The sequence below is a fragment of the Gadus morhua genome, chromosome 13 (genome assembly GCF_902167405.1).
Source record: "Gadus morhua chromosome 13, gadMor3.0, whole genome shotgun sequence".
NCBI lineage: Eukaryota > Metazoa > Chordata > Actinopteri > Gadiformes > Gadidae > Gadus > Gadus morhua.
The window spans coordinates 13,507,275-13,534,987 of record NC_044060.1 but is presented as its reverse complement, the minus strand read 5'-3'; the positions used below and the strand labels follow the sequence as shown (position 1 = coordinate 13,534,987).

Genomic DNA, 27,713 nt, shown 5'->3' with positions numbered 1-27,713 from the left:
TCTTCACATCATCTCTCAGCGGCTGACAGCGGCCTCCGCTGATAGCCACGCCGGCGCGAACGCACGGGGAAATAAACCGTGATTCATAACACATGGCCCCTCATTGACGGCTATATAGACATGCATATTAATGACTACATCTGTTATTTTGTGTGTGTGTGTGTGTGTGTGTGTGTGTGTGTGTGTGTGTGTGTGTGTGTGTGTGTGTGTGTGTGTGTGTGTGTGTGTGTGTGTGTGTGTGTGTGTGAATGTGTGAGGGTGAGAGAGACTATTACAAATCATGTTTTTCTCACTTTCCACACATTCCTGTAATCAACACCTGTTGGCAACAAGAGCGTCCAATCAGATAAATCCGAAGGAGCCCCAAGGTAGTGCTACTGGTATATGAGTTTAGAGGTAGGACGAGGCTTGCAACTCGGATACATTCCACCATTTTCCCATTGTGAAAGCAGGCTTAATCCTACCACATCTTCTATATGTCATCTGTATCATCTTCATCACCCTTTTTTCACCCTCATTGGCATCTGCCCTCGGGAGAATTCCTCCATAGGGGAGTATCTCTGTGGGGGGTTTAATGGTTTGCCCTCAGCCCTAGATCACTCTTTCAACATTCCTGACTCTCCATGTTAGCTATCGGTCTCTGTGGCTGGACATGACCCTGTTTGCTAGGTGATGAATGCACCAATCATGTTGTAGCGCCGTGATAAACGGACCAATAGAGAATGATGAAGAACGGGCGAAGGGATTGGGCCAAGAGGGGGGAACTCTGACCGGCAAGGCCGTCCGAAAGAGAACGTTGTTGCACCAAGTTGTAAAATCAAACAAGCCATGGGAGGAAGATAAAGAGAGAGCGAGGCGTGCTGAGGAATGAGCGTACGAGGAAAAATGTCAGCGGTGGGGACAAGACAGAGAGAGAGAGAGAGAGAGAGAGAGAGAGAGAGAGAGAGAGAGAGAGAGAGAGAGAGAGAGAGAGAGAGAGAGAGAGAGAGAGAGAGCAACACGAAAGTAAGACAGGGAGAAGGATGAAATAAACAAAAAAAAGAAAGAAAGAATGAGGAAAGAATAAAGAATATAAAAGGTATGTAGGCAGAATTTAGGAGCACCCTAAAAAAAGACAGGCAGTGATGTATTAGGCCAAAATATAATAAAATGGGAGAGGAGGGCATAAATTTGTTTGTGTGTGTGTGTGGGTTTAGCTGTGTGTGCGTGTGTGTGCTTGCATGTGCATGTGTGAGCATATGTATGTGCGTGTGTGATTGGAATTTGAGCAAGGAATGCAAAACAGTACATTGAATGATTCCTGAGGGTTGAAAAGGCAACACCCGCAGACTCAACAGAATTATGTCCTCGTTTAACACTGACAATATTCACGCCCTAGACAGAGCGATGAGAATATCTTCGTAGGAGTTAATCTGCTTTGAGATTCACCTCTTCGCTTCAAAGCAGCCGTGGAACCTATCTTCAGATCACAAATCGCAGATTTGGCTGCAGGTGAACATTTTTTCATGAATTAAAAGGGTTGCATAATCAAAACAACCGTCAACTGATGCAACTTCCAGAGGCGTGTTGGGACTGCTGAGCTTTTGTTGGGCGCATTACTCCTGCAAAGGACAGACAGTCAATAACGGCTACAGAGAACTACTATCAGGCCACCATGGACATTGTGACCCGGAGCCAGCTGGCAGACAACACACACACACACACACACACACACACACACACACACACACACACACACACACACACACACACACACACACACACACACACACACACACACACACACACACACACACACACACACACACACACACACCACATATACCCTCCGAAACAGTTCTGGCAGATTGTGCACGGTTGAAGCTCTGCGACAAAGGGAGTCTGATTAAAGATGTGGGCCTCTCAGACACCTGCTCACCTTCGCCCCTTTGCCCAAGTCCCCCCCCCCCCAGACCACCATCAAACACACATCTAAAGGCTGCTTTGTTTTTGATCTGTGACGGGATTGGTTGCCAGAGCAGAAGCATTCAAGCCTATGGCAACACAGCCTTTTATACAAGCTAGGACAGAGCAAAGGACAAGTACAGTCGCTCTTATTTCCACGGCAACTACGAACACAACCACAGCTATAGGGCTATATTTATTTTGCTGCCATTTAAATTGTGTGGCTGATTTTAAACTTGAATGTCTTACGTTTCGTAATGCACGCAATAGATGTACACAATACCTTCCATACAACATTGTTATATTGAGGCTGTAGCCAGAACAGTAAAAGCCCCATTGGATCCATCATACTGCCATTGCTATCTAATGCTGTATGATACTCCTCTGTGTATATCAGGCAGCCCTGAGGATTTCATTCTGAGATGCTGTCGGATGCCCCCCTCTCAGCCCTGCAGCAGCAGCAGCATGGAGCACCCCCCCAGGGCCTCTAGGGGCCTGGGGGAGGGCTCCATGCTGCCCCGGGACTCTCTGTGCTCTCACCCACACTCGTTCCCTCAGGCAAAGCGCCGTCCAACAACAACAACAACAACAGCAACAACAACCTCTGCACCCCCACCCACCACTTCTCCTGGGCTCACCTGCCTGCTGTAGGGCTGGGGTCTGGGTCTTCATCCTGTCAGTGGGAATGTTTGAGACTATGTTTGGGGAGGTACAGAATACAGAAACATCAAAGGCCTCGGTCTCTTTGTTTCTGTGTCTCTCTGCATTGTGTGACTGCATGCTTATGTATTTGTGTGATTGTGTTTGTGTTTGTGTGTGTGTGTGTGTGTGTTTGCGTGTGTGTGTGTGTGTGTGTGTGTGTGTGTGTCTTATGTGTGTATTTGTCTGCATGAATAAGTCTGACTTGCAAGCGTGTCGGTATATGTCTGTGTGTGTGTGTGTGTGTGTGTGTGTGTGTTTGTGTGCGTGTGTGTATGCGTGTGTGTGTGTGTATGTGTGGTGTGCATGCATATGTATGAGTGCCAGTCAGTGAGTGAGCATTGGAGGACTGCCTGTGTGTGTTTACTGTTTCCCCAGATGGAGAGCTGACACAGTCTGGGTAACAGAGACGAATGGCTCGCACTCACAGCAAAGCAGATGGGAAAAACAACAGCTACACAGTCTGATATGTACACACACACACACACACACACACACACACACACACACACACACACACACACACACACACACAAACACACACACACACACACAGACACATACACATGAAGGAATGCAGACGCATGCATGCACACATTCAGGCGCATAGATCGGTATTTGTGTACACACACACACACACAAATGTAAAAACACAAACACACACACAAACACACACACCCTAAACACACACACACAACATACACACACGCACACACACATATACATACACATACACAATGCATGTACAATTAAATGAACGAGGCCTTTGCAAGGGGCTCTCCAATCAAAATGCGCTCTGCTGTCATGTGTACAAACAGCCCGTACATCATCTACAATGTGTTGTGTTAGCTGATGCACTCTTTCCTCTTATGTATGTTGTGTTCTGCTAATCATGGCCAACCGCAAAACTCACAGGAAATACAAACCACATATTAGAGGGAAAACACCAACTTTTGATCGAAAATTTGCTAAAGCCAATAGGGACATTATGACTGTTACCAATTAACAGCTGTGTATGTGTGTGTGTGTGTGTGTGTGTGTGTGTGTGTGTGTGTGTGTACGTGTGAGTGTGTGTTAGTATGTGTGTGGTTAGATACTGCCCCCTTGTGGCTCAAGGACCTGGTTCAAACAGTAAAAATATATCTCACATGACATTTGACCATTAAATTGACGGTCATATTGACCCTGCATGCAAGTACATTATGAATATATGATCTATCTTTGGGATGACACATAAGATAGGACACACATTTAATCAAAACACATTTGAAATATAATTTATTGCACATTTAAAGATAAACATAAATTGGCACAATACCCATTCCAATCCTGTTACATCAAAACAAAAAAAGTCAAAATAGGTCATCCATATAAAATGCTATAACACTTTTTGTTTGATTAATGTCTCTTAAATTAAACAAACCAAAATGCCAACAATTAAAGATTGCAGGAATGCCAGACCAAAACTGCATAGATTCATAAAAGAAACAGAGACATTGCTTCATGGAACACAGCATATCCAATCATATTTATCTTTACTTGTCTGCCCATGTGTGCTGTTCCAAAGAGCATGCAGGGGAAAGATTTGATCATGTATCAAGAATGTAACATGGTTTAAAAAAAACAATTAGTTGCAATGTGCAATGATCTAGAGTCTGAAATTCATGTCAGGTCGCATTTCAATTTAATTGTCTGCAGCGCATACAGAGGTTAAGAGTTTATAAATATAATTTTACCTCAGGGTGACTTTAAAAAACTAGAAAACTTAATAAATTATAACTTTAAATGAAGAAATACTTAAGATAATCTATTCTAGCGTCTCATCAGAGCATGTTGGGAGAAGGCTTGCATCACCATTGTAAAACCCTTGGGAGACTGGTGCGATTGGAGAGCAAAGCAAAGTCTGTACAAAAGTAATTACATGAAAGTCACACTCTGTTTTAGATACTATTTACAAAATTAATCTTAAGTTTCCTAATAAATGTTATTTTTTTATAGGCCTACTATAAGAGGTCCAAATACAGAAAATGAACACTCTTATTGCTGTATGGAACATATGTCACTGAATATAATAATCAAACAGTGAGCGGCCCCGAACACACTGCCAGTTAATGACATAGACGAATGTCATCACCGTGAAGTCATTGAAATCTTTCAGTTTGCACAATTTTCCAACTGTAAACACACCAACTCACCGGAGATGGTGCTGTCAGTATAATTCCATTTCAGTATTTGGCTCAAGCTCAATCCACAGGTTGTTATCCCCCTAACATTCTCAGTCACTCTTTACTATATTCTTTGCTACAGCCTTCACCTCATAAAACTAAGCCATAAGAAAGTGCGCAAAATACAACAAAAAGAGGAGACGCTTGAATAATAATACGTCTACAAACCGCTACCTTATGCACAGCATGACAAAGGAAAAGAACAGGGGCATTGTCGAGGAAGTACAAATCAATTCAAACATCGATTTCAATGGATGGCACACATTTCAGTGTTTTAAGTTATATAAAGTAAACATACACATGTTAATGTACACTACAGTATATTATTACTAGCACAAAGGCCATGAGCATAATGGCTAGACCGCATGCTTACTTCGTCTTCAATCTGTAAGAATACTTTAATTAATCATGATTACCTGATGCAACTTGTCGTTTCAATTAGGGCGGTCAGATTGCATTTATATATTTAATCCAAAACTGAACACTCTATAACACATGATGAACTTGTTCATTGGATTTGGATGACTTGGAAAGTTCAACACACAGCTGGGCAGACTTGTACTGTACATTTTAAGATAAATTAAACATATCCAAATGAGCACCCAAATGAATAAGAAGGCCATATATACATTGACAGCAGTAAAGAAACAGGAATTGGATTGGCACGGAACAAAGTTGGCTTCAATGCCCTGGCTATAGTACAGTAACACGACCAGTGGTCATTTCAGCCGCATTTTGAAACAAGGTTAAAAAGGGTTATAAAGGAGAAAACAATATCGCGTAGAAACAACTCCAAACCTTTCTTCTCTCCCTTCTGAAAGGCGTTCTTCTCTAAGGTGCTACCAGAACAGGGTTTTCTGTACAATTAGTTTGTTGTATTAAGATTTTCTGTCCAAGCAACGAGTTACCTTATATCACTACGCATATAAGACACCTTTTTCGCTTGGATCCAACCTTTTGAAAAAGCAGTTGATTTAAAGTTAAGAGAGACAGAGAGAGATTTAAAAATTGAAGGAGGGTTAAAATATACATGTTTTGTGAGTATGTGGATTACAAAACAAGCATTAAAATGCTGCTACCTACTTCCAGCATTGCAGAACCAGCCTGTCAACTACAATTACCCTGGCACTCCCATGATAAGTGGTGATTACAACTTATTCTTTTAAATTCAGAAAATCTGACAAAAGTTTATGAACAAAAAATTATGAAACAAATTAAATAATATAAGAAAGCGAAAACCCAGACATTTCAGAGTTAAAAAAAAGAACACAATTGTTCCAGAGTCAACACTTGCTTGAAGAAGCTGCACTTGAGAAAACTGGAGAGAGAGAGAGAGAGAGAGAGAGAGAGAGAGAGAGAGAGAGAGAGAGAGAGAGAGAGAGAGAGAGAGAGAGAGAGAGAGAGAGAGAGAGAGAGAGAGAGAGAGGGAGACAGAGACAGAGAAAGAGAAAGAAAGCGAGAACGAGAGAGAGAGCGAAAGCAAGAGAGAGAAAGAGACAGAGAGAGAGAGAGACAGAGAGAAAGAGAGATAATAATAAAAGGCAGACTGGAGAAAAAGACGAGGAAGACAGAAAAACAGACAGACCAAAGACAGATTCACAGACGGACACACAGGAAGTAACCGTGACAGGAAGGAGAGTGATTTGGAGAAAAGGAGACACAGAAACAGAAAGTCGACATTCCTTTGGCACCTGTGCCACAGTGGCAGTGCTCTCCCGCGGATTACTGGGGGAGACCGCCGCACACACACACACACACACACACACACACACACACACACACACACACACACACACACGGTGGGAAGTTTCCATGAGAACACCCCATCTAGCCACCAGAAGGTCATCTCCAGGCGGGAGGATCCGTCTCCACACACGCGCCCCGGCTGCAGAAATCAAAGTCGTTGGCACAGTCAACGGGAGTCCCTCCCCAACCAGAACACGGTCCAAATAGAGCAGCCCCTTTATCTGCTCCCAGTGCGTAGGTGTCCCCCCCTCTGAGTTCCTCTACCGTCACAGGAGAACCTCGCACCTCTCTCGGGTTTCCTGCTATCCCTGGCAGAGACAAACCCAAAGGAGCTCCTCCCGGTTCCTCGGTGGGCCTTCTCCCTTCTCCGAGGCACAGCGTCCCGTTCCTATGGAGGCGGTCGTGTTCCCGCCACAGAAAATGGATTTAAAAACAAAGAAAAAAGAAGAGAACAGAGCTCTCTCCATGAAGGGGGGGGGGGGGAATGCAGATGGATTGACTGTAAAAGCTTCTTGAGGCGAAGGGGCAGGGAGGGGCGATGAGGGGAGGGCGGGGCTAGCATACAGTGTCTCTATAGGTTCTCCCCGGGCTGGTACTGGGGCTCCGTGGACGTGAAGTAGTCCTCCAGGAAGCCCTGCAGGTACTCGAAGGTGGGCCGCTCCTCGGGCTCCTTCCGCCAGCAGGACAGCATCAGCTCGTGCATGGAGCCGGGGCACTCGGACGGACAGGGCATCCGGTAGCCCCGGTCCACCTGGTCCAGCACCTCGCGGTTCACCATCCCTGGGATGGGACAGAGAGAGAGAGAGAGAGAGAGAGAGAGAGAGAGAGAGAGAGAGAGAGAGAGAGAGAGAGAGAGAGAGAGAGAGAGAGAGAGAGAGAGAGAGAGAGAGAGAGAGAGAGAGAGAGAGAGAGAGAGAGAGAGAGAGAGAGAGAGAGAGAGAGAGAGAGAGAGAGAGAGAGAGAGAGAGAGAGAGAGAGAGAGAGAGAGAGAGAGAGAGAGAGAGAGAGAGAGAGAGAATAAATTACATTTCTCAGTCAGCACATGGTTTTGCAATCAACTACAGTGATTGAATCTGTTGTCCTGTTTTCATCATTTCATGTTTTTATTAGACATATAAACATTTATTTAGTATATGCTACACGTGAACCTCCTAAAATGGCACAATTTGATTGGTTCGCTATCTCGGGATATCGGGCAATATCCCATGATTGAGATCTCAAACTCTGGATATTGTTTTCATCGCAGAATTGTTTATTGTTGGAGTGTTCACGTGTGGTATATACTAAAACAATTAAACAATAAGAGTAATTGTTAATTATCCAATGCAAAGCTTTTACCTGCGAGTCTCAAGAAGATTCTAGCATATTATCTTCCTATTTTAACACACAGGTTTAATTGTGTGTGTGTGTGTGTGTGTGTGTGGGGGGGGGGGGGGGGGTTGTGGGCGTTGGTGTAGGTCTGTGTGCGTTGGAGGCCCTTACCTGGGTAAGGGACTCTTCCCTTGGTGGCCAGCTCTGTGAGCAGCACACCAAAGGACCAGACGTCTGACTTGATGGTGAAGCGGCCGTACAGAGCTGCCTCCGGAGACGTCCACTTGATGGGAAACTTGGCTCCTGGGGCATCATGGGAAATGGAAAAAGTGCTTTGAGTTGTGGATAAGCAGAGGGCAACGGACAAAAGGCATCAGATTACATTGTGCTTGATAGAATGATCAAACGTTGTTTGACCCAGGTGTCGCTCGTTAAACTAATTATGGGTCCGCTCATGTTATCTACCAGGGTACGCGGGTAGACTCAACTAGTGAGGATAAGTCTACTAGCAGTGCACTGGTACATAGAAGGAGCAGAGCCATCAGGATCATAACGTGTGTGCTTCGCCACCCCTATCCCAGGAGGACCCTTAGGTGTGTAAGTGTGTGCTGACTTTTCTTCGTCACAGATGGTTTTGCGTGACACCACCGCCACTTGAGATTCAAGAATGTCATTGTCCAGATTGTTTATACTGTGCAGTTACATAATTCAACTTATGGACCGTTAGGGGTTTGAAGGGTCACGAGAAGGAGCAGACCCATCATGGCTATTATGTGTGTGCTTTGCTATCCCTATCCCAGGACGCCTGAGGTGTGTGATTGTGTGTGTCTTTGTGTGTCTGTGTCTGTGTGTGTGTGTGTGTGTGTGTGTGTGTGTGTGTGTGTGTGTGTGTGTGTGTCTGTGTGTGTGTGAGTCTGTGTGTCTGTGTGTGGCGGTCTCCTCCTACCCTGTCGGGCCGTGTACTCGTTGTCCTCGATGAGCCGCGCCAGGCCGAAGTCGGCCACCTTACACACCAGGCTGTCCCCCACCAGGATGTTGGCCGCCCGCAGGTCCCGGTGCACGTAGTTCATCCGCTCCACGTACGCCATGCCCGCTGCAATCTGGGGGGGAGGGAGAGGGACACAGAGCGAGAGTGACAGAGAGAGAGAGAGAGAGTGACAGAGAGCGAAAGAGTGACAGAGAGAGAGAGAGAGAGTGACAGAGAGCGACAGAGCAAGAGTGAGACAGAGAGGGAAGGGAGTGAGACAGAGATGGAGAGAGAGAGAGAGACAGAGAGGACAGGAGAGAGGGAGAGAGAGCGGGAGAGAGTGAGAGAGAGAGAGACAGAGGGGACAGGAGATAGGGAGACAGAGAGGGAGAGTGAGAGAGAGAGTGAGATAGAGAGAGAGAGAGAGGGAGAGAGAAAGGGAGAGAGTGAGAGAGAGAGAGGGAGACCGAGAGGGGAAAGATAACACAGAGAGAGAGAAGGAGGGAGATGGATGGATAGATAGATAGATAAATAGATAGAGAGAGAGAGAGAGTCCGAGAGAGCGAGACACAAGATACAAAACGTCAGCAGAAAGAACAAGAACAGCTGAGCTATACAAGAGTGAGGGAGCAGGGAGGGGGGAGGGGGAGTGGGGAGTGGGGAGGGGGAGTGGGGAGGGGGGAGGGGGAGGGGGAGGGGGGAGGGGGGAGCAGGGAGAGGGGAGCGGGGAGAGCGGCTCTCTACTGGTTGGGATCAATAGCTGAGGAGGAACGCGGTGCACCGAGAGGCAGTAGATCTGGGGCGACGGTACCTGAGAGGCCATGTCAACGAGCTGAGGAAGACGAAGCAACTTCCCTGCGTCACCTTTGAGGAAGTCCAGTAAACTACCTGTTCAGCAAACAATATATATAGGGAATTAGGATTCAATAGCACAGAGCGAGGACCAGAAGTAAATTGGGGCTCCTGTTCAGCAGAGTATTGACGGGCAGGTCTAGTATGGGGGCTGGTGAGTTGTGTTCACGAGACCTGTCTCTGTATTCATTGGACGCTTTTGGACAAAAGCGACTAGTAAATTATTAAACAGTTCAATAGTACATCTTGCCTTGGAGGACTCGTTATTGAATGTTAATGCATTTGTGTGTTTGTGTGTGTCCAGGCACGAGCGCACGTGTTGGGCGTGTCTGTGCTTGTTTGCGCACGCGATCACATGTATGTGTGTGTGTGTGCGCGTGTGTCTCCGGGGTCACCTTGGCTCATGTACTCGGTGACGATGTAGATGGGCTCCTCCGACACCACGGCGTACAGCTGCACCAGCTTCTCGTGCCGCAGCTTCTTCATCACCTGGGCCTCCTGCAGGAAGGCCTCGGGGGACATGGTGCCCGGCTTCAGGGTCTTGATGGCCACACGCGTCGTCCCGTTCCAGGTGCCTGCCGGGACACACGGCCTTTCGAGTCACTGATGTCACCCGGACGGACAGCCGCTCGGGGAGGCGGTGTGTCCTTTGTGTGAGTGTTTGGTTTTGCTGTGATGTGATTTGAATTCGGAAAAATGAACACTTGCACCGAAAAGGTTAAAAAGAGCTTCAGTCACACACAACACAACACATGACCTTTCGAGCCCGGCTCTCGTCCCCCGATGGACAAGGCTCACACGCACACAATTTCGGGGAGAGCAGCGTATGCTTAGAGCTAATTAATGACAAAGACGGCCAAGGAATGAACGGAACCAGATCCGCTGTAAGGAAACATGAGGTCAGCCCGTTCTCCAGAGTCGGCAGCAGCGAGCCACAGAGTACAACGGCTCCCCCCAGGAGGGATTAACACGAGCCGTCGACAGGTCCGCAGAAATGACATCAACGCAAAGAACACCGCCAGCAAACTCCGGCCAGCGGCAGATTCCTCCCAACACACGATTATACGAGTGGAGCCAAGCGGCCATAACTCTCTTTGGCTACGTCCAAATCGGTGACACAACTGCGCAAGCTCGAGATGTGATGGAGACCGAACCTCGGTGGCCGTTGGTGATGGAGAGTGAGGGAGTGAGAGAGAGGGAGAGGGACTCACCCATCCAGACCTCCCCGAAGCAGCCCTGGCCCAGCTTGAGGTCCAGGCGGAGGGACTCGCGGGGGATCTCCCAGGCGTCCCGCGCCAGCCCCTGGGTCTGGGGCTTGGCCACGGGACACACGTCCGTCAGCGAGTGACATAGGCCGTCTGAGTGCTCTGAAACCAGACCACCAGGACGAGGGCGATTAGGATGTGGCGGACGACGCTGTGTTTGTATGTGTGCATGCGGTCAACCGCTTGGCTAACCCCCCTCTTTTTGAGGGATTTCCTCCTGAATGACACGTCTAATTATATATAAGCTTATAACTAACTATATTAGTACCTGTGATGAGCACAGTCAGTGGGATCATTGGAAATGTGACACCTTGCTGAATATTGTGGATATAATATGGATACAATTGATGTACTAAATCCATATGCTTGGAACTTCAATATTAAATATAACTTAAATATATAAAAAATAAACTAAATATTGTATTAGTAGAATTAATACGACTAGGGATCACAAAGGAAATAGGTTTCTACCTCTAATTCGTGGCATATATTATAAATTATAAAACGAGTCAATGAGTGTGACAGAGCCTTGGAGATAAATCCTGGAACAAGAGGTAAAGAGAGGAGCTATGAGGCGAGGGCAGGGGGGAGGTAGAGGTGTATGTGTGTGGGGGGGTTTGGTCTACTGACTGCGGTAGTGGAAGACCAGCTGCTGGAGGCTGCTGAACTGGGTGCGGGATGTGATGTAGAAGCCCCCGCTGTCCAGCTTGCGGATCTTGTAGTGCTTCACGTTCAGCCCTTTGGTGTTGTCATAGTCCAACACCGACAGACAGTACGCCCCTTCAGACACAGAACGGAGGAGGAGGAGGAGGAGGAGGCGGAAGAAGAGGAAGAGGAGGAGGAGGAGGAGGAGGAGGAGGAGGAGAAGAGGGGGTTGTTGGATCAACAAGGTTAGAAAGAAGACACTAGTCAGCGTTCACCGTATCCTCGACAGCTGGGATTAGTGTTGGTCTCTGTCTCCCCTCCATCAAAGCTTCCTCTAGAACTGAAGCCGCCTCAACCAAAATAAACATCATGATCCTTGATGGATCCGCTTGAGCCAATCAGCAATTCCTGAAATATTCGATACCCCTCTACTTTCATGATTACACCATATTTAAGACAATGAAAACCAAAACAATGTGATGCTGAGGTGAGCCAAGCTAATCGTAGAAGTTTCTAATGCAACCCCTACTGTCAGAGTGTGTTTCTGAATAAGTTAGGACATTTTTTGGAGTTATTGAGTCTGACTCTTAATCTGCAAAAAAAATATTGCTTATTCACTTTATGATCCAGCGGCCGCTTCGGGCACGTCTTACGCATGGAACATTTCATCGTTCTGGTGCTCCAAGAAAATGATTCAAATGGAGATTTGGCAAGATCAAATGCTAGAAAACAAACACGGCAAGACACTCGGCAACATGTCAGCAGAACAAGTATTTAAGGACATGTATATATATATATATATATATATATATATATATATATATAATATATATATTTAAGATCAGGATTGGTTTTCTGTTTGATGCGTTCCAGAAATGAAGCTAGCCTGTTGGTGCTTGTGTCTCCCACCCAGAGGGCCTGTGACCATGCTACCATGCACGTCTGCATATGAGCTATGCCCTTCATCTTGATGGGGTTTACGCTTCAACGTTAGCAGCGGCAATACATAGCAACACAGCCCCGGGATCAACAGCCCCCTACCGCTCAGCCTCCGGGCCCTCCTCTCCCTGGAACACTTCCTCTTTCCGACACCTCTGTGCATACACTATTCCCTGTATGTGTATGTGTGTGCGCGCTCGTGTTTGTGAATGTGTGCCCGTGCTCATGTGTGCGTGCATGCGCATGCCTGTGTGTGCGCCCGCCTGCGTGCACGTGCGGTCGTAATTTGTGCGTGAGGGTGTTGGAAGAACAGAGATTTACAGCCGAGGGGTGAAAGGCAGCACCCTCCTAAGAATGACCCAGTCCTGCTAGTGATTCAACCCTATTGATTCACAGGCCGTAGTCCCCCCCCCCCCCCCCAACACACACACACATGCTCCCTCTGCCCCCCCTGCTCCGCCTTCCACACATACTGTATAAAATGGATCTGCAACAACTCCCTAAGGACTTCAGCCCTGTCAGATTCTACGTCAGAGAGTGAGAGAGACAGGCAGAGAGTGAGAGAAAGAGAGAGACAGAGACAGAGACAGAGACAGAGAGACAAAGAGAGAGAGAGATCGAGACAGAGACACAGACACAGTGAGAGAGAGACAGAGACAGAGACAGAGACAGAGACAGAGACAGAGACAGAGACAGAGAGAGAGAGAGAGAGAGACAGAGAGAGAGAATTTATCCACTGAACTCCAAAGCCAGAGCCCCATGACTGCAGAGAGAGGGTGGCAAGTACCACTGGCTTGGGTTTTTTCAAATGCCTACTACCTTCATTAAGACGCTTAGCCCCCTTTTCTTTTCCAAGGGATTCCCCAGAGATAGAAAATAAGGGCTTGCTGGCAGAGAATGAGATCTGGCTTTAGGGACATATGGTCGACACTTACAAAATAATTGATGCAAAATTGTCAATCAGCTAGTTCTGCTTTGAGTTTGTAAAGGGGAACTCTAGCAGGGGTTTCTATTTTTCCATCCACACTATGCTGATTTGGAAAATAAAAAGGTCAAATATTGAACAGATTTGTTTGTGTGGGGTTGTGGTCACCAAGGGAAACTGTATTTCTGAGGAAAATGACAGCGAATATGTATTTTTGGACTGCAACCATTACACATAGCACTTGTCTAATGTTTTTCCGGGGTTGTCCAACAGAAGATGAAAGATGTCAAATGGTATCCAACTTTTGTGCAGAATGCATTTGTATTTACATGACATTTTAACAGCCGTCCTGATGGTTATGCCACTGCCTTAAACCTTTGCAAGCCTTGCAATACGTGCAGCTTGCTATGTACAGCTGTCGTTTGACAACATTTCTGAGGGAAGAGTTTAATACAGTCACCTGTTGTTTGGCTATGCTGCGTGGGGACATATGGGATGTGGATTTCCTACAGTATCCCACAGTGTGGCGTGTGTCTGTGTGTGTGTGTGTGTGAGAGACAGTTTGGAATGGCAGAAGCATGGCTGGTACAAAGGGATATAAATATATATATATATTACTTCAAACCAACCTAATTTCTTCAGTTTTGCAGTAAATTTGGTTAATTGAGATATAATGGCCTATCTTTAATCTTGAAATGACAACAAAAAATGTATGTTTTGTAATGATTAATCATGAATACACAGGGTAGCAATCATTGAGTTGTGGAAGAACCTTTCTATACCTCTTTGAAAACACTGTCGGATTCAAAACTATGGCCGCCTCACTTAGATCTGTTCTCCCCCTCCACCTCCTCCTCCTTACCTTTGGTGGTCTCGCTCTCGCGTACCAAGAACGTTCCCCGTCTGTTCTGCAAGCTCAACAGGAGCCTCTCAGAGTCTCTCCGAGTGATCTTCCCAAAATACCACCTGTCAAACGGAGGGGAAGGGGGGAGCATTAGATGGGGGGAGACAAATGACAAGCCTGCGCGCCTGGTGCAGACAACTGGTGGTAGAGGCCCTACGACACCATCAGCAAAGGGGGCCTTCAGAGTAACGGCTAACAGGGATGTCAGGACTTAACCTCAGTAGGAGTACTCATTCAGTCGCGACACCCAAGTCGCGTCTGCAATTGTGTTGTTGTGGATCTCGATGCAATGTATGACACATCTCGTTGATATTACTTTGTATTGGCGTTACTATAAGGAGATGTCATTAACACTTGAATGTTTGCATTACACTTCTAACACGGTGAAACAAAGGATATGTTTGTAAATGCAAACATATGAACGTGTCAATGTGTTGGATTCTTATTGTTTCCCACCATTGTGAACGAGGGTAAAAATAATCGTGTGTCTAATCGTGTCTAATTTCTAAAATGTGTCTCTTTTGGCGGTCCATCAATCCACAGATGGCTGCTTTCCTTTTCGGCGAGTACCATACTGTATTTGGGGTAGCAAACATTCCCTAAGAACAAGTGTCCTTCTAATACTTTTACAGCAATATTTTGATGCCATTAATACTGATATGAGGAGACTACGACTGTGATGGAGTGTGAAAACTGGGCGGGGGATGGGGGGAGGAGGGGAGGAGGGGGTGAAACAATCTGCGCCGGAAAATATACAATGAAGGAATAAAATAAACAAGAAAAGCCTAGAGAGAGAGAGAGAGCGAGAGAGAGAGATAAATAAGGGGAGTGGGTGATGTACTCTTCTGCTTGGATGGAGTCGGATGGGGCCACGTAGTTGCTGGGGATGTACCCGCTCTCTCCGGTCGTCAGGGAGCGAGCCAGCCACCAGTCCCCTTCCCTAAACATATACGTAGGTGTCATCCATGGAGAGAGACACACACATAGAGACAGCGAGAGAGAGAGAGGAGAGGAGAGGAGAGGAGAGGAGAGGAGAGGAGAGGAGAGGAGAGAGAGAGAGAGAGAGAGAGAGATTATTAGAGCAAGAACGCGATTGAGCAATTCAATCTGAGGTCAGTGTACTTCATGATAGAGTGGGACATACGGGACACATAAATCGAATGGTAGAAAGACAGAAGAAGCTAAAAGACACATCTTTCATACATACATCTACATGCATCCACATTGGGTGCATTGAAATAAAATGCATTATTCAGGGAGGGGATTTGGCATTAGAGCATCAAACATGTCAGAGTGCATCCCATTACTACTGATCTAGATGCTACACTACGTCTATTACCAAGCACACCCGGGCCTCTCTAAAGGGGGGGGGCGAACACGAGGGCACATCGGAAAGCATGTGTGGACTGCACAATGGGGATACTGACCTGAAGCTGTACTTTCTCCTAGGAGAAACCGTGAAGCGTGAGAAAGAGAGAGAAAGAGAAGAGGGAGAGATGACGGAAAACAGCGGACACATCAAGACACAGCAGAGCGTGCAGCGTTTGCGAGCGGGGGCCACGGTGCTTCGTGGCGCGCCACGGACGGACCGGGCGCTGGTGGTGATGCTGACCAGTGATGCTGTTATGTTGATCGTTTCGCTTTTAGTATGAGACAACGTATGTGCGGCGATACGTACGTTCCTTTCTGTTCTCGAAAAACATTGGGAGACATTAAATTTGTGATTGCCGATCTCAAAATGCCAACGTATTCAGACCGGTCAACTTTGTACAAAATGAATGCATGCTTGGTTGACCTGCAGGGGGACGCGTGGTGTAACGGAACACCATAGACAGATGTTGACTCTACTATAATATAAACTATACATATTTGAAGTATCAAATAGCAAAAGGAAGGGATCAAAACATTGCGATCTCGACGATTAGCTGGCTCCATCACGAGGGGAATCACAGTGGAAGAGACGTTACACTAGTGTGGAACATGACTCCATGTTGCAGCGTCACAGTTCAGTGTGACCGTACAGCTGCCACCCGAACACTCGTCCCACCAGGAGGTCATGGAGGGAGAGAGCGTACAGAACAACACCATTGTCGGGATCGCCACAGGACCACCTGCTCTACGAGCTTTTTCTGGGAACTGGTGCCTTTTATATTTAGCTGTACTACGCGTCCTGTACCGCCACTGCCAATCTGTCGGGGGCGGAGGGGAATCAGGGCTTCAGTTCAAGTGAGCACAACTTTCGTGCTACGCTTTACTATGCAGGGATAACAAAAACCCAAAACCCGTTGCTTGCTGGATTCATTGTGACCCATTGTAGGACGTCTGTATAATCCTACAATGGATCACAATGTATGACATTGTTTCTGGTGTTCTTTGGCTGGGATCAGGCCTGAGGTCCTGATGACATCAGCACTCTTGACTAGAGGAGCAGAGTGATTGAGCCGAGGGAAGCTCTCGCTGTAGGACTCGTTCTTATCGATTTATGTGTTAACAGCGAGAGCGGGTCGGAGACCCTGCCATCTGGACCGGCATCAGGGAGAGGTCTGGGGCACTGATACGTAATCCACGAGGGGTCCTCCTTACGTGTTGTTGACGATCTGCAGCCTGTCCCCCTTCTTGAAGGTGAGGTCGGAGGCCGTCCGTGACTCGTAGTCATACAGGGCCACGAACGTAGTGACACCGCCTGCGGGATATGGATCACAAAGAGCAACGCACACGTACGCAAACAGAACAAAGTGTTTTAGGGAAGTGGCTATTTCTCCACACCTCCCCCATTACAAATATCTCCCTAAACCAACACACACACAACTGGCTGGTAATACAGAAGTGTTATTTGTAACAAAGGTTGAAAAGTGACCGTCTATGTGGAACGATAAGCTTACACAAGTTCTGTAAAGGATCATCCACGATTTGCACAGCAACCGCACCAATTAAATAATCGATCGCAAACACAGGATTAAAGCTACACACAGCTAATGTAAAAACTGAAAACAGTTACACATCATTTTATTTTGTGACCGCATTGAGCATAAAAGGCACTGCTAATGTTGGCTGGACGATATCCACTATTAAAGTCATGAATTACTTAACTGAAGCTATTATGAAAGTAATGCATGACTTATGTGACTTAACTGGCATGACTCAAAGTTTGGTCATCAATTCCCAAAACTGATTATGAAAATAGATCGATCTAAATTTCCTCCATTGTTTGCCTTGACTGGAAAGTGCTGAACGTCTCTAGGTAATCTAGGCCGCTTGGGAACCCTGATAGAAGGGGCTTCCCATGGCCATAGGCTGCACGAGCCGGCGGAAACCGTAGGATTTCTCCAGCCAATCATCGATTTATTTGTTAAAGAGAGATCGAGAGAGAGAGAGAGACGGAGGGCAGTAAATCTATCTTCTGCAAGCAGATGTGGTGCCGATCTCTCCAGACAGAGTTGTATTAGGACAACCATCTGGCCAGTCTAGACACTTAACAGTCCAATGTCATCAGCCAGTATCCCCTCATCGCCCTGACATGATTAAAACGTGTGACATTGATGTTGCATCAAACATCTCAGTATTTGCTGTGACCTCATGTGATTATGGGTCAGTGTGTAGCACACATGGAGTATGTCAGACATGATCAGACCTATTCATATCGATGGCATCCTATTGATTACTGCTCTGCCACGAGCGGCCGGGTCACTGAAGAAGACCTCCAGTGATTGTATCAAATAATAGATGTTTTTCCATTTGTTTTTGTAACTCAGATTATATTTTGTAGCTGGCTCCATGCGAAATTTTATTTTAGTTACCTACTAGATTGACGTGTAATGAGAGTCCAGATCTTCCAAGTGATTCTTTCATTCAGCATTAACATCCACTTGCGCAGCACTTTATGCCAAGATACCAAAAAAATAATAATCCATGCTATAGCACAACATCATGATGCTTATGATCGACAATTTGATGCCAGTGATCAATACCTTGATTACATTATAATCAACCAATCATCGATATCACGTCAATATTTTACATATTTAGATTTAGTATTTTACATACTATTGGATAGAATCAAATCAAATCGAAATGACATGTATTGATGTGAACTTGACTGATGGGATAGAACAACCATGTCCTTTTTAGCAATCTTGCAGATGGCCTTTTTATCTTTTTACTACCTGGCCAGCAGACTGGGATTAAAGCAATTATGTTCATATTCTTCCACGTCCCCATGTATGGGGACGTGTCCAGCAGTGCAGCAGTGTTATTCACAATCACACTATCACCCCCACCTCCCGATGTTTTTTCCAATATTCCAATTCCTTCAGTACATCACAGCGTGTGACAATGCCTTTTACCTTAGCACTAATAAGGACTTGAGCGACCCTCACATAACACGTACAATAACCCATTTCGGGTGATATAAGACGTGGCCCTTCAAGCAGAAAATGAAAATGCATTCATTTGTGTTATTGTTTTGTGGCTTCCATATCGCAGAGAGTTGTTCTTGCTTTTAAGAAGAATAGGATGTTGTTTCAGACGCATACCTTGCCCAGTGATTGAAGTCCCTGGATTTAAATCTCAGGCATTTCTGCGACACGCACTGCATCAAACAGCCTTACATCTCAGTGTCATAGATGTAGTATGTCTCCAATACAAATTCACCAAAGAAGATATATATATATATATATACTGTATATATAAGCGACAGAACCTTCACACATTAGTACTTATAGTGAAATTCCTCATGAAATATAATGCTAACAATACAATTTGATTAAAGACAACATCAAAGAAATGTAATGATCAGAAAGCAGCATTGGTCTTCCAGCTGGCCCCCATAACCCCTCTGGCCCGGCCGTCGGGGGCCTACCTGACAGCGGGCCCCTCTGGGGCGAGGTGAGCGTGCCCGTGTGGTCCACGCCTCCGAACAGAGCCAGCTCCGGGGTGTTTGAGGGCGCGTGCTGGTGCTGCCCCCGGTGCTCCCGCCGGCCCGTCCCCGCCGCGGGGCTCCGGTTGGGGGTCTGGGTCTGCTGGGCCGGCCCCAGGTGGTGGAAGTGTCCGCTGTCCGAGCCGGTGCCGATGGTCCCGTCCAGGCTCATGGAGCGCTGGCCGGGCTCCTTGGGCTTGCTCTTGCCCGCCCCCATGTGCGCGGACCTGGGCGGGGCGGAGGTCACAAGGAGGGGGGGGGGGGGGTCAGTGGGATTCAGCTGGACTCACTCACTGGCTGCTGTCCCGTCACGCACAGCCCTGCTCCTACGACTGGGCACTGCTGCACTGTGGTCTGAGCCTCTTGATACTGTGGGGGATTATTTGTTCCTCCTCATGGTCATTGGGATAAAGGGACTCTCTTTACTACGTAACACTTTTTTTATCCTAAACTCTCTTACAGGTTTTCTACCGAAAATCATACTTTTGGGGTATGCCTCCATGTTGCACCGTTCCAGTTCAGTGTGACCGTACTCGGCCACAAGAACACTTCTCACCAGGAGGTCATGGAGGGAGAGGCCGTACAGAACAACACCTTTGACAGAAACATTTTAATTCATTCAAACATTTTAATATATTCAGAATATGCCCCATATGCCACATGGCATTGTCGCATTATCGACAATTATATCAATCTAGAAGGACCACATATTCATATAGCCATTGTGAAGGGCACATCAACCTTTTACTAAATAAATATAAAATAGGAATCCATGATTAATTTATGGAACAACATAAACATGTATGACCACTTCAAGAGATTCCCATTTTTTCCTAGATCAACATTCTTATACAATATTTAATTTTCCATAACTAAACCGTTGCCCCTCATTGGACTCAATTCAACTCAAAACATAATCGTTCCATGAGATAAGCTATAAATTATATGGGGGGGGGGGAAGGAACAGAGATTTATCACTAACTTCTTGTTTTATCTCTGACCACTGACACTTCGCCGCACCGCTGCGGCCGTAAGCCACTGTAGTCGTGCTAGCTAGCTGGCGCTCCATACGTGGTAATGCTGCAGTTCTTCCAGGTACAGTCAGCTCCCAAGAACGCGAAGACTAACAGGATAAAACACCTTGAAGTAACTAATGTACACACACGCACACACACACACATACGCGGGCGCATGTGCGTACGTTCACACACCCTTCAGACTCAAGGCCATGCTATCGGTCAAATGGATCTGCCGAGAATCAATAACGAAAACAAAAAAAAACAATATTCAAATTAATCTTATTTCTCTTCCAAAGTTGCAATGGGGAGTACATCCTTCCTGCTCTCAGGGCCTGATAGTAACATGTTAGACCCTTCAGGTTGGTCATTCGCCAGCACAGAACTAAACCAATAACCAAAGAAGAGACTAACTTTGTCAGGAAGCCAGGCTTACGGTTTGTAATAAGTTAACCATTCATTTCCTTTTAGGGAATTCTCATACTGATTCTAGGGTGACTCAGTATGAGACTGTCTTTTTTAAGCTTGTTCAACAGAGGCGTGCAAACACTTTTTGTGAATATTGAACTTCTCAGTTTCAGACCGTGTGTATGCTGTGTGTGTGAGTGTTGTGAGAGCAGCTGTTCCTTAATTCCCATGAACACAGAGTTTGTCATAAGACACAACCCCCCCCCTACCAGCCAACCAGCATATCAGACGCAAGCCTTTCTGACAGACCAGAGTGTGACTAACAGCGACGACGAGAAGTGGAACAGGAAAAAGGGCTGTAAAAAGAACCGCGTGGGCGCCTTGTCGTGGCGGGCCAACGGACAGCTGTGGACTCGTGGGTGGAGAGGGAGAGAGACAGACAGAGAGTGCGAGAGAGAGTGCGAGAGAGAGAGAGAGAGTGCGAGAGAGAGAGAGAGAGAGAGAGAGAACACAGCAGTCACACACGCAGGTAGGGGAATTCTCATGAACAAGAACATATCCCGCTGAGGGAATGTGTGGGTGGATCGATACGTGTGTGTGTGTGTGTGTGTGTGTGTGTGTGTGTGTGTGTGTGTGTGTGTGTGTGTGTGTGTGTGTGTGTGTGTGTGTGTGTGTGTGCGATTGCATTGCAGTGACTTCATGCGTACGTGTGTGTTCACGCAGTCTTTGATTCAACCCCTGCCAGGCCCTGATCTGCCACGGTAGGGAGGTGGTGGTGGTGGTGTGGGGTGGGGGGGGGGGGGGGGGGGGGGGGGGGGGTAACATATCCTATGGTGCAGAACTGACTCACACACAGAGACAGGCCCCAAGGCCTGATGCAAAAGATAGGTCAACGTGGGCAGTGGCAAGCCGCTCAATTAGGCCGAGAGGCCAGCTGGATGGAGGTGGGGGTGGGGGAGTGGGGTTAATGGACTTTGGGTCTGGTTGGTTGGTACCGCCCGGAGCTACCCCGGAGATGACGCGCAAGCTTTGGGTTCCGTCAAAAGGACAACGTGTTGTGGGTCGGTTGCTGCTGGCCGCCAACCGACCAAATTGTTGTAAACCAACCGTTCATGTTGAACGAGGAACGAGGAATTTAGGAAATATATTCACAGAGAATTCTATGACCGACTGAACGCACACGGTCCGACCGCCAATAGAATTGAAGTCTACATTGAAGACTATGAACGTTTGAGGTTAAAAAAAACACCTATAAATCATTTCAAACTTAGACTGCAAATTTGTAATATATATGATTGCATGATGCCAGTGATGGATTGTAAAGATAACACTGAGTTATCACTCTGCCCAAATAAAGTCAATCCCCATCCTCTTGCCAAGAGACCACTTTAGCCAGCTGTTGAATGACCTTGAAGCCACAGCCTTTTTGGAATGTGCCAAGCAAGTCATTGAATGCTAATACTATGCTTAATTTAAACATACTAACACTCTAGCTCAATACATTAGAGCCCCATTAGAGCCCCATCGTGCTCCCCAGTGTAGACCCATATTAAACAGGGCTGGTTTGCTCCATGACCATTTGCCTCTGCATGAGAAGCATCAAAGTCCATCCGCTTTGGTCTGTGGATCGGCACAGCTTCTTCTCCCCAGCTATGTGGCCATATGATAGGATATAGTCGCCACTCAAATAGCACGCTTGTTAACCGTGGAATTTCTTTGCAAGGTATTACAGTTACTGGCTGAGGAGGAAAGGAAAAGCCCCAGCAAAAGATAACACAGAGACAGAGAGAGAGAGAGAGAGACAGAGAGAGACAGAGAGACAGAGAGAGACAGAGAGAGACAGAGAGAGAGAGAGAGAGACAGAGACAGAGACAGAGAGAGAGAGAGAGAGAGAGAGAGAGAGCGAGAGAGAGAGAGTCCTCTTCTTGAGATGGTAGGTTTAAGCCTTCAGCCTTTTACAGAACACTTAATCTATCTAAAACTCTACCGAATAGCAGCAGTGAAGCTAGTAGACTATTAGGACACAATGAACCTACTACCCATTCAATGTATTCACTGATCAACTTGGTGTTGGGACTACAGAGCAGCCAGTGTAAAAGGTTCTTGCTCAGGAGCATTTCCTGCCTTTTCAAGTTCAAGCTTTTCTTATCATTTGATCTACTTTCATTTAATTAATTGAGTTTGTTAGGGCATATGCCACATTACTTTAATAGAGTGATTAGCTGTGTATCTTGTCCAATGATGCATTGAATGTATTAATGACTCATGAATAATCATTACATATAAAGACAACTACGTGCATCCAGCAGTGGTACAGGTACTGGATTAGTAGCACCGCGGCAATCAGCCATGCATAACAAATATAAAGATGTTGACTGCATAACAGTGCCCTGCTATAGAAGAATAAAAAATGCATGATGATACTGTAGATGGATAGCATTAGCAAATGTATGTGCATCAGACTAAAAGCATGAAGAGAAAAAGCGACTTAAAAGAAGAAGGTAGGCTACATATTTGATTGTGTAGAACAGAAGCAACAGTATTATGAATCGCAGATGGTCGGATTGCACACTGAAGACTGTTTGCGCTAAACATAATTTCCACAAAAATGTGACTCGGATACATAGTGCTCTCGCAAGCCATTTGTTGTTATGTTATATTGTTGTACCATTTCTATTCGAATGAAGGCACCAGAGACCGAATCGGATTAATGATCACACTAGAACCTTGCTAAGCTTATCAGCACCATTATATGTGCATATCAGCACCATGCACAAGCACATCAACAAAGTCAATCTCACCCACACCTCAGCACGAGAAATTATTATGGGAAACACAAAGAAAATTAAAACATAAAATAGAAAGAGTTGGCCAATAAAAGTGCTCAGTAAAATCGAGAACCTGCTCAATGGGGCCTGTCCCTACTTCAAGATCTCTGAACGGCCTTGCCAAAACACTGCACTTGGTTGTCTTAAAGTCGCTGCAAGTAAACAAATTGTCTTGCTGCCTCCGGTGAACTGGCTGTCCCTCTGACATCACGAAGTGGCCTCATCCCAACAACAACACATCTGACCGGCTTCTGACACTCAACACTTAAAGTGGGAGAGGGAGAGGGAGAGGGAGAGGGAGAGGGAGAGGGAGAGTGGGAGGGAGGGGAAGAGGGAGAGGGAGGAAAAGAGGGAGGGGAAGAGGGAGAGAAACTATTGACAGAAGGAATTAAAGGGAGAAGACGTGAGAGGGGGGGATTCAGGAAGAGTGTGGTGGGTTTGAGGAAGGGTATGAAATGTGCCGGCAAGCACAAAAAAAGACATCCTGAGCAGCAGGGAGGTAGGAAGAAGAAAAGGGAAGGGGAGAGTGAGTGGCCATGGGGAATTGTGAGAAGAGCAGAATGTGGCAGTGGAGGCAACAAAGGCATGATCCTCAAATCCATTATTACACAAGGGTAAGTATCAAAGTCTCATTCCAGAGGAGATATTCTCATTGCTCGGGGAGTTGCGTTGGGACTCGTCATGCTCAAACGCGTGTGACTTACACACGTTTGAGGAGGATAACATCAGTGTCACAGGAGTGATGAAGTTGGGTAGTTTTTTTTTAAATTTGATTGGATCTAAAGAACACTGGGCTTCCTTCAAAACCTTTGACTGCCACAAAGAGAGTTCACGAGAGTTGGAATATTTACCTCAGGGTTTTCAATTATTATTTGGATCATTTACTTTCTGGTGTATGGGTGTGCATGATATTGAATAACTATATAGTAACTAAACATGTGAAATGAGGAGGACGAAAGCAAGCAAAGTAGAATTGAGATCACTGAGGAGGAAAAAGGAGTGGAGTTTTATACACTGCTGAATAGCGACAGCCACTTCTGTTTGCCCAGGAATGTGACATATCAAGATGGACACTTCCAATTGCCTCAGACCTTCTCTGTGACCTTCTCCATCTTTCATATACCCCACAAATTCATGTATCTCCACTTCACATTCCTACAGTCACACAGAAAAAAGAGAGACACGTGCCTTCCCACGTACTCAATCCTGTGTGAGATCTAAGATTCGAAGACCTGGGTGCTCGCATAATCTAAGCACTGACATAACAAAAAAGAAATCACCTCTCATGCTGTATCATTTCTACGGTAAACAAAAGCAACTCCATCTTTCCTCTGCTTCCACAGACAGTGCTGGTTAGCAGGATGGTGTGTTAAGTTTGGCTCTGACAGAGGCCCGTGAGTCATAACAGAGCGGAGCGGTAGTCAACCTGCTGTTCTTCAGAGAGGGAGCACGACCTCAGAGCCACGCCTCCGCCAAACACAACACTCGCGGGCGGCAGACACTTTCATGTGCCCAGTCCTTGTCCTTTGATAGTGGTGTGCGTGTTTGTGTGTGCGTGTGTGTGTATATATATATATATATTATATATATATATATGTGTGTGCTTTTTTTTTTCTCAGTGCTAACCTCAAAAGGAAATCAGAATGCAAGGCAGCCCACATCACGTGGCTGAACACCTTGCTCAAACGACAGCTGATGGACCATCATGCTTCTTCTGAAGCCCTTTGCTTTTGACGTTCTCTCACAAAAGCATTTCATTATATATTATTCCAGATACTTCTGGATTAGAAAAAAAATACAAATGGGTGTGTGCCCTCCCAGGTCACACACTCCAGTGTATGACTGGAATGTAACATTCTAATCAAATAAAAGCCAGTGCACAGTCACAGAGAGAGGGCATGAGAAGAGAGGGAGGAGAGCAGAGTCGGAGGGCGGCTGCCAGCTGATAAAACCTACTTCCGTTTTCTGTCCATCATTGAGTGAACAGGCCGGCCTACAATTGTTTCTGGCGATGAGGATGGCTGCTGTATAATTAGCTCTTGTTCCATTCAGTGCCACAAAGAATAGGGAAGCAAAACATGAAAAGTCCCAAACCCACTATTGAAGTCCAGACCCTTAGAGGGAAGAGAGAGAGAGAGAGAGAGAGAGAGAGAGAGAGAGAGAGAGAGAGAGAGAGAGAGAGAGAGAGAGAGAGAGAGAGAGAGAGAGAGAGAGAGAGAGAGAGAGAGAGAGAGAGAGAGAGAGAGAGAGAGAGAGAGAGAGAGAGAGAGAGAGAGAGAGAGAGACTTACTAAGCCATCTAAATGTGGGCTATCTAAATGCTTACTGAGCTATCTAAATGTTCATATGGACACTAATTCATTCTAAAACATCGAATAGGCTTTCAAAATCAAGAACATATTATGAATACAATTATTTATTTTTAAAAAGGTCATAAGTTGATCATGAACAGCCCTGACTTTCTTTGCCTACTCTATAAAAACCAACAAATCGATTTAATGAAAACAAAGACTACCTAGACGTTTGCATTCTCTACTCATTAGTAGGCCTATCACTCAACGCTTGAATCCCCCAAAACGGGCTGTGACCAAAATATAATCGTATTCATGTTATATAATTGCATAGTCCGAATAATTCCGACCTGAATAAACATGTTGACCAACACGTGTGCGGGATTATACAGAGACAATTACTAAAGATACATGGATCATCCACATAATTACAATGCTATTTCCACGGGATTCCCACCAGTTGTTTTCAGACAACCTGTGTTCCTAGCAGCGAGGGGTGGGGTAGTGGGAGCCTGCACGGGCAACAGCAGCTGTCACAATGAGCCGGGTGAGCCATCAGAAAGAATAAAAGAAGGATAGAAAAGAAACAGTCGCATAGTAGCCCATGCCAGTACATTAAACCAAGAGTAAACAGATATTCAAGATGGATTTGTGAATGGGGAAAGGCATGATAAGAAGACAGGACTGTTAGCCGTGTGTCTGACTCTACACAGCCCACATAGTGCAGCACTTACGCGGCCTGATGAATCAAAACAGGTGCTGTTACAACTCCATTTTGAAATTCGATGGATAGTGTCATGATATTCTAAAGCGTTTTCCCCATCTTATACCGCAGTGTCATCTTGGGTAAAGGCATCAGATATTCGACCATTCCCCATCGCGAGCATCGCATATAAATGGGGGTATTCTCGAGCACGAGAGGCACCGGGCAATGGCCACATGAAGCCTCCGTTACACTGGCCTGTAACAATGAAACACACACCGCTCTAACGAATACTACATTTATCTTTTTTTGCATCACAATAACTCTTATAGGCTATATGAAAGCTCGTAATTCTTCACAATAGCTTTTAAATTGGAGTAAATAGCCTATCTACTCACCTTTTAATGCGTCCTGAGATTGATTCTTAAATCACAGACGCGCGAACGAGATGTTCAATTAAATTCTAATCGCTGTCCTCATTAGAGAAATAATGGAAACGGATATCCAGCTGCTGTTGAACCTCGGCCAGACCACAAATCCCATTTAGCGTATTTGGGAAGCGCGGAGAGAGGTCATGACGGATTCGGCTTTGATGAGGTGAGGGGCACAACTCCCGGCTGCAGCAAATGACACAAGACCTACTGTTGTGGTTCCCTGGAAAAACGCTACGGTTTGATCACTACATAGACCGCAATTCATGCGACGAAATGTATCGGCAAACACAAGCGATCTAGTAAAAACATGCCTATTGAGTGGAAAGGCACGCGCACAACGCTCCACTGACGAAACCACGATGCACAAATGATAGGTAGGCTGTATTACGCACTTTACGCAGCTAGATGGCGTCAAGAATCACGTCCGGACACTGATATTGACATGATGGTCGTATTACGCACGCTGTAGTAGGCCTCGGCATCCCCTCTTCAGTTGGTACCGAATGGATTGTACGTAGCCTACATATTTAAAGCAGTAAATGGTAATGAAACTGAAACATTTTGCACACATCACGTGTCAGATACTGGTTTCAATACGGACACCGCTCATCGTAGCAGATGTTGGCTTATAGACATTTCACAACGATGGCGTAGCCTATAAATAGGCTTTTTGGTCAGGGACCTTTGGATATAGTCG

The 27,713-nt window shown here is 46.0% G+C and overlaps 1 protein-coding gene across 2 annotated transcripts; it reads right to left on the bottom strand.

The window, feature by feature from the left end:
- Window positions 1-3,904: 3,904 nt before the first annotated feature.
- Window positions 3,905-27,669, bottom strand: LOC115556811 (proto-oncogene tyrosine-protein kinase Src-like). 2 transcript variants are annotated; one of them, XM_030374163.1, is made up of 13 exons: window positions 26,981-27,669; window positions 19,281-19,564; window positions 17,006-17,105; window positions 15,850-15,867; window positions 15,264-15,362; window positions 14,381-14,484; window positions 11,640-11,789; window positions 10,956-11,111; window positions 10,140-10,319; window positions 9,704-9,780; window positions 8,872-9,025; window positions 8,097-8,228; window positions 3,905-7,394 (listed from the first exon to the last, which is right to left on the bottom strand). In XM_030374163.1, exons 2-13 carry the CDS (start codon window positions 19,552-19,554, stop codon window positions 7,186-7,188), a joined length of 1,653 nt encoding a protein of 550 aa, XP_030230023.1. In that variant the 5' UTR covers window positions 19,555-19,564; window positions 26,981-27,669; the 3' UTR covers window positions 3,905-7,185. The 2 variants fall into 2 exon arrangements, with proteins under 2 accessions (XP_030230023.1, XP_030230024.1); XM_030374164.1 differs by lacking the exon at window positions 15,850-15,867.
- Window positions 27,670-27,713: the final 44 nt, after the last annotated feature.

What these genes read in the sequence shown, in the direction of transcription:
- LOC115556811 (XM_030374163.1), bottom strand. Translation starts at nt 19,554, where the DNA reads ATGGGGGCGGGCAAGAGCAAGCCCAAGGAGCCCGGCCAGCGCTCCATG. An exon ending in GACTCCATCCAAGCAGAAGA is followed by an intron (nt 14,485 to 15,263) that starts GTACATCACCCA and finishes TCCGTTTGACAG; the next exon opens with GTGGTATTTTGGGAAGATCA. An exon ending in CTTCGGGGAGGTCTGGATGG is followed by an intron (nt 10,320 to 10,955) that starts GTGAGTCCCTCT and finishes GTGTCCCGGCAG; the next exon opens with GCACCTGGAACGGGACGACG.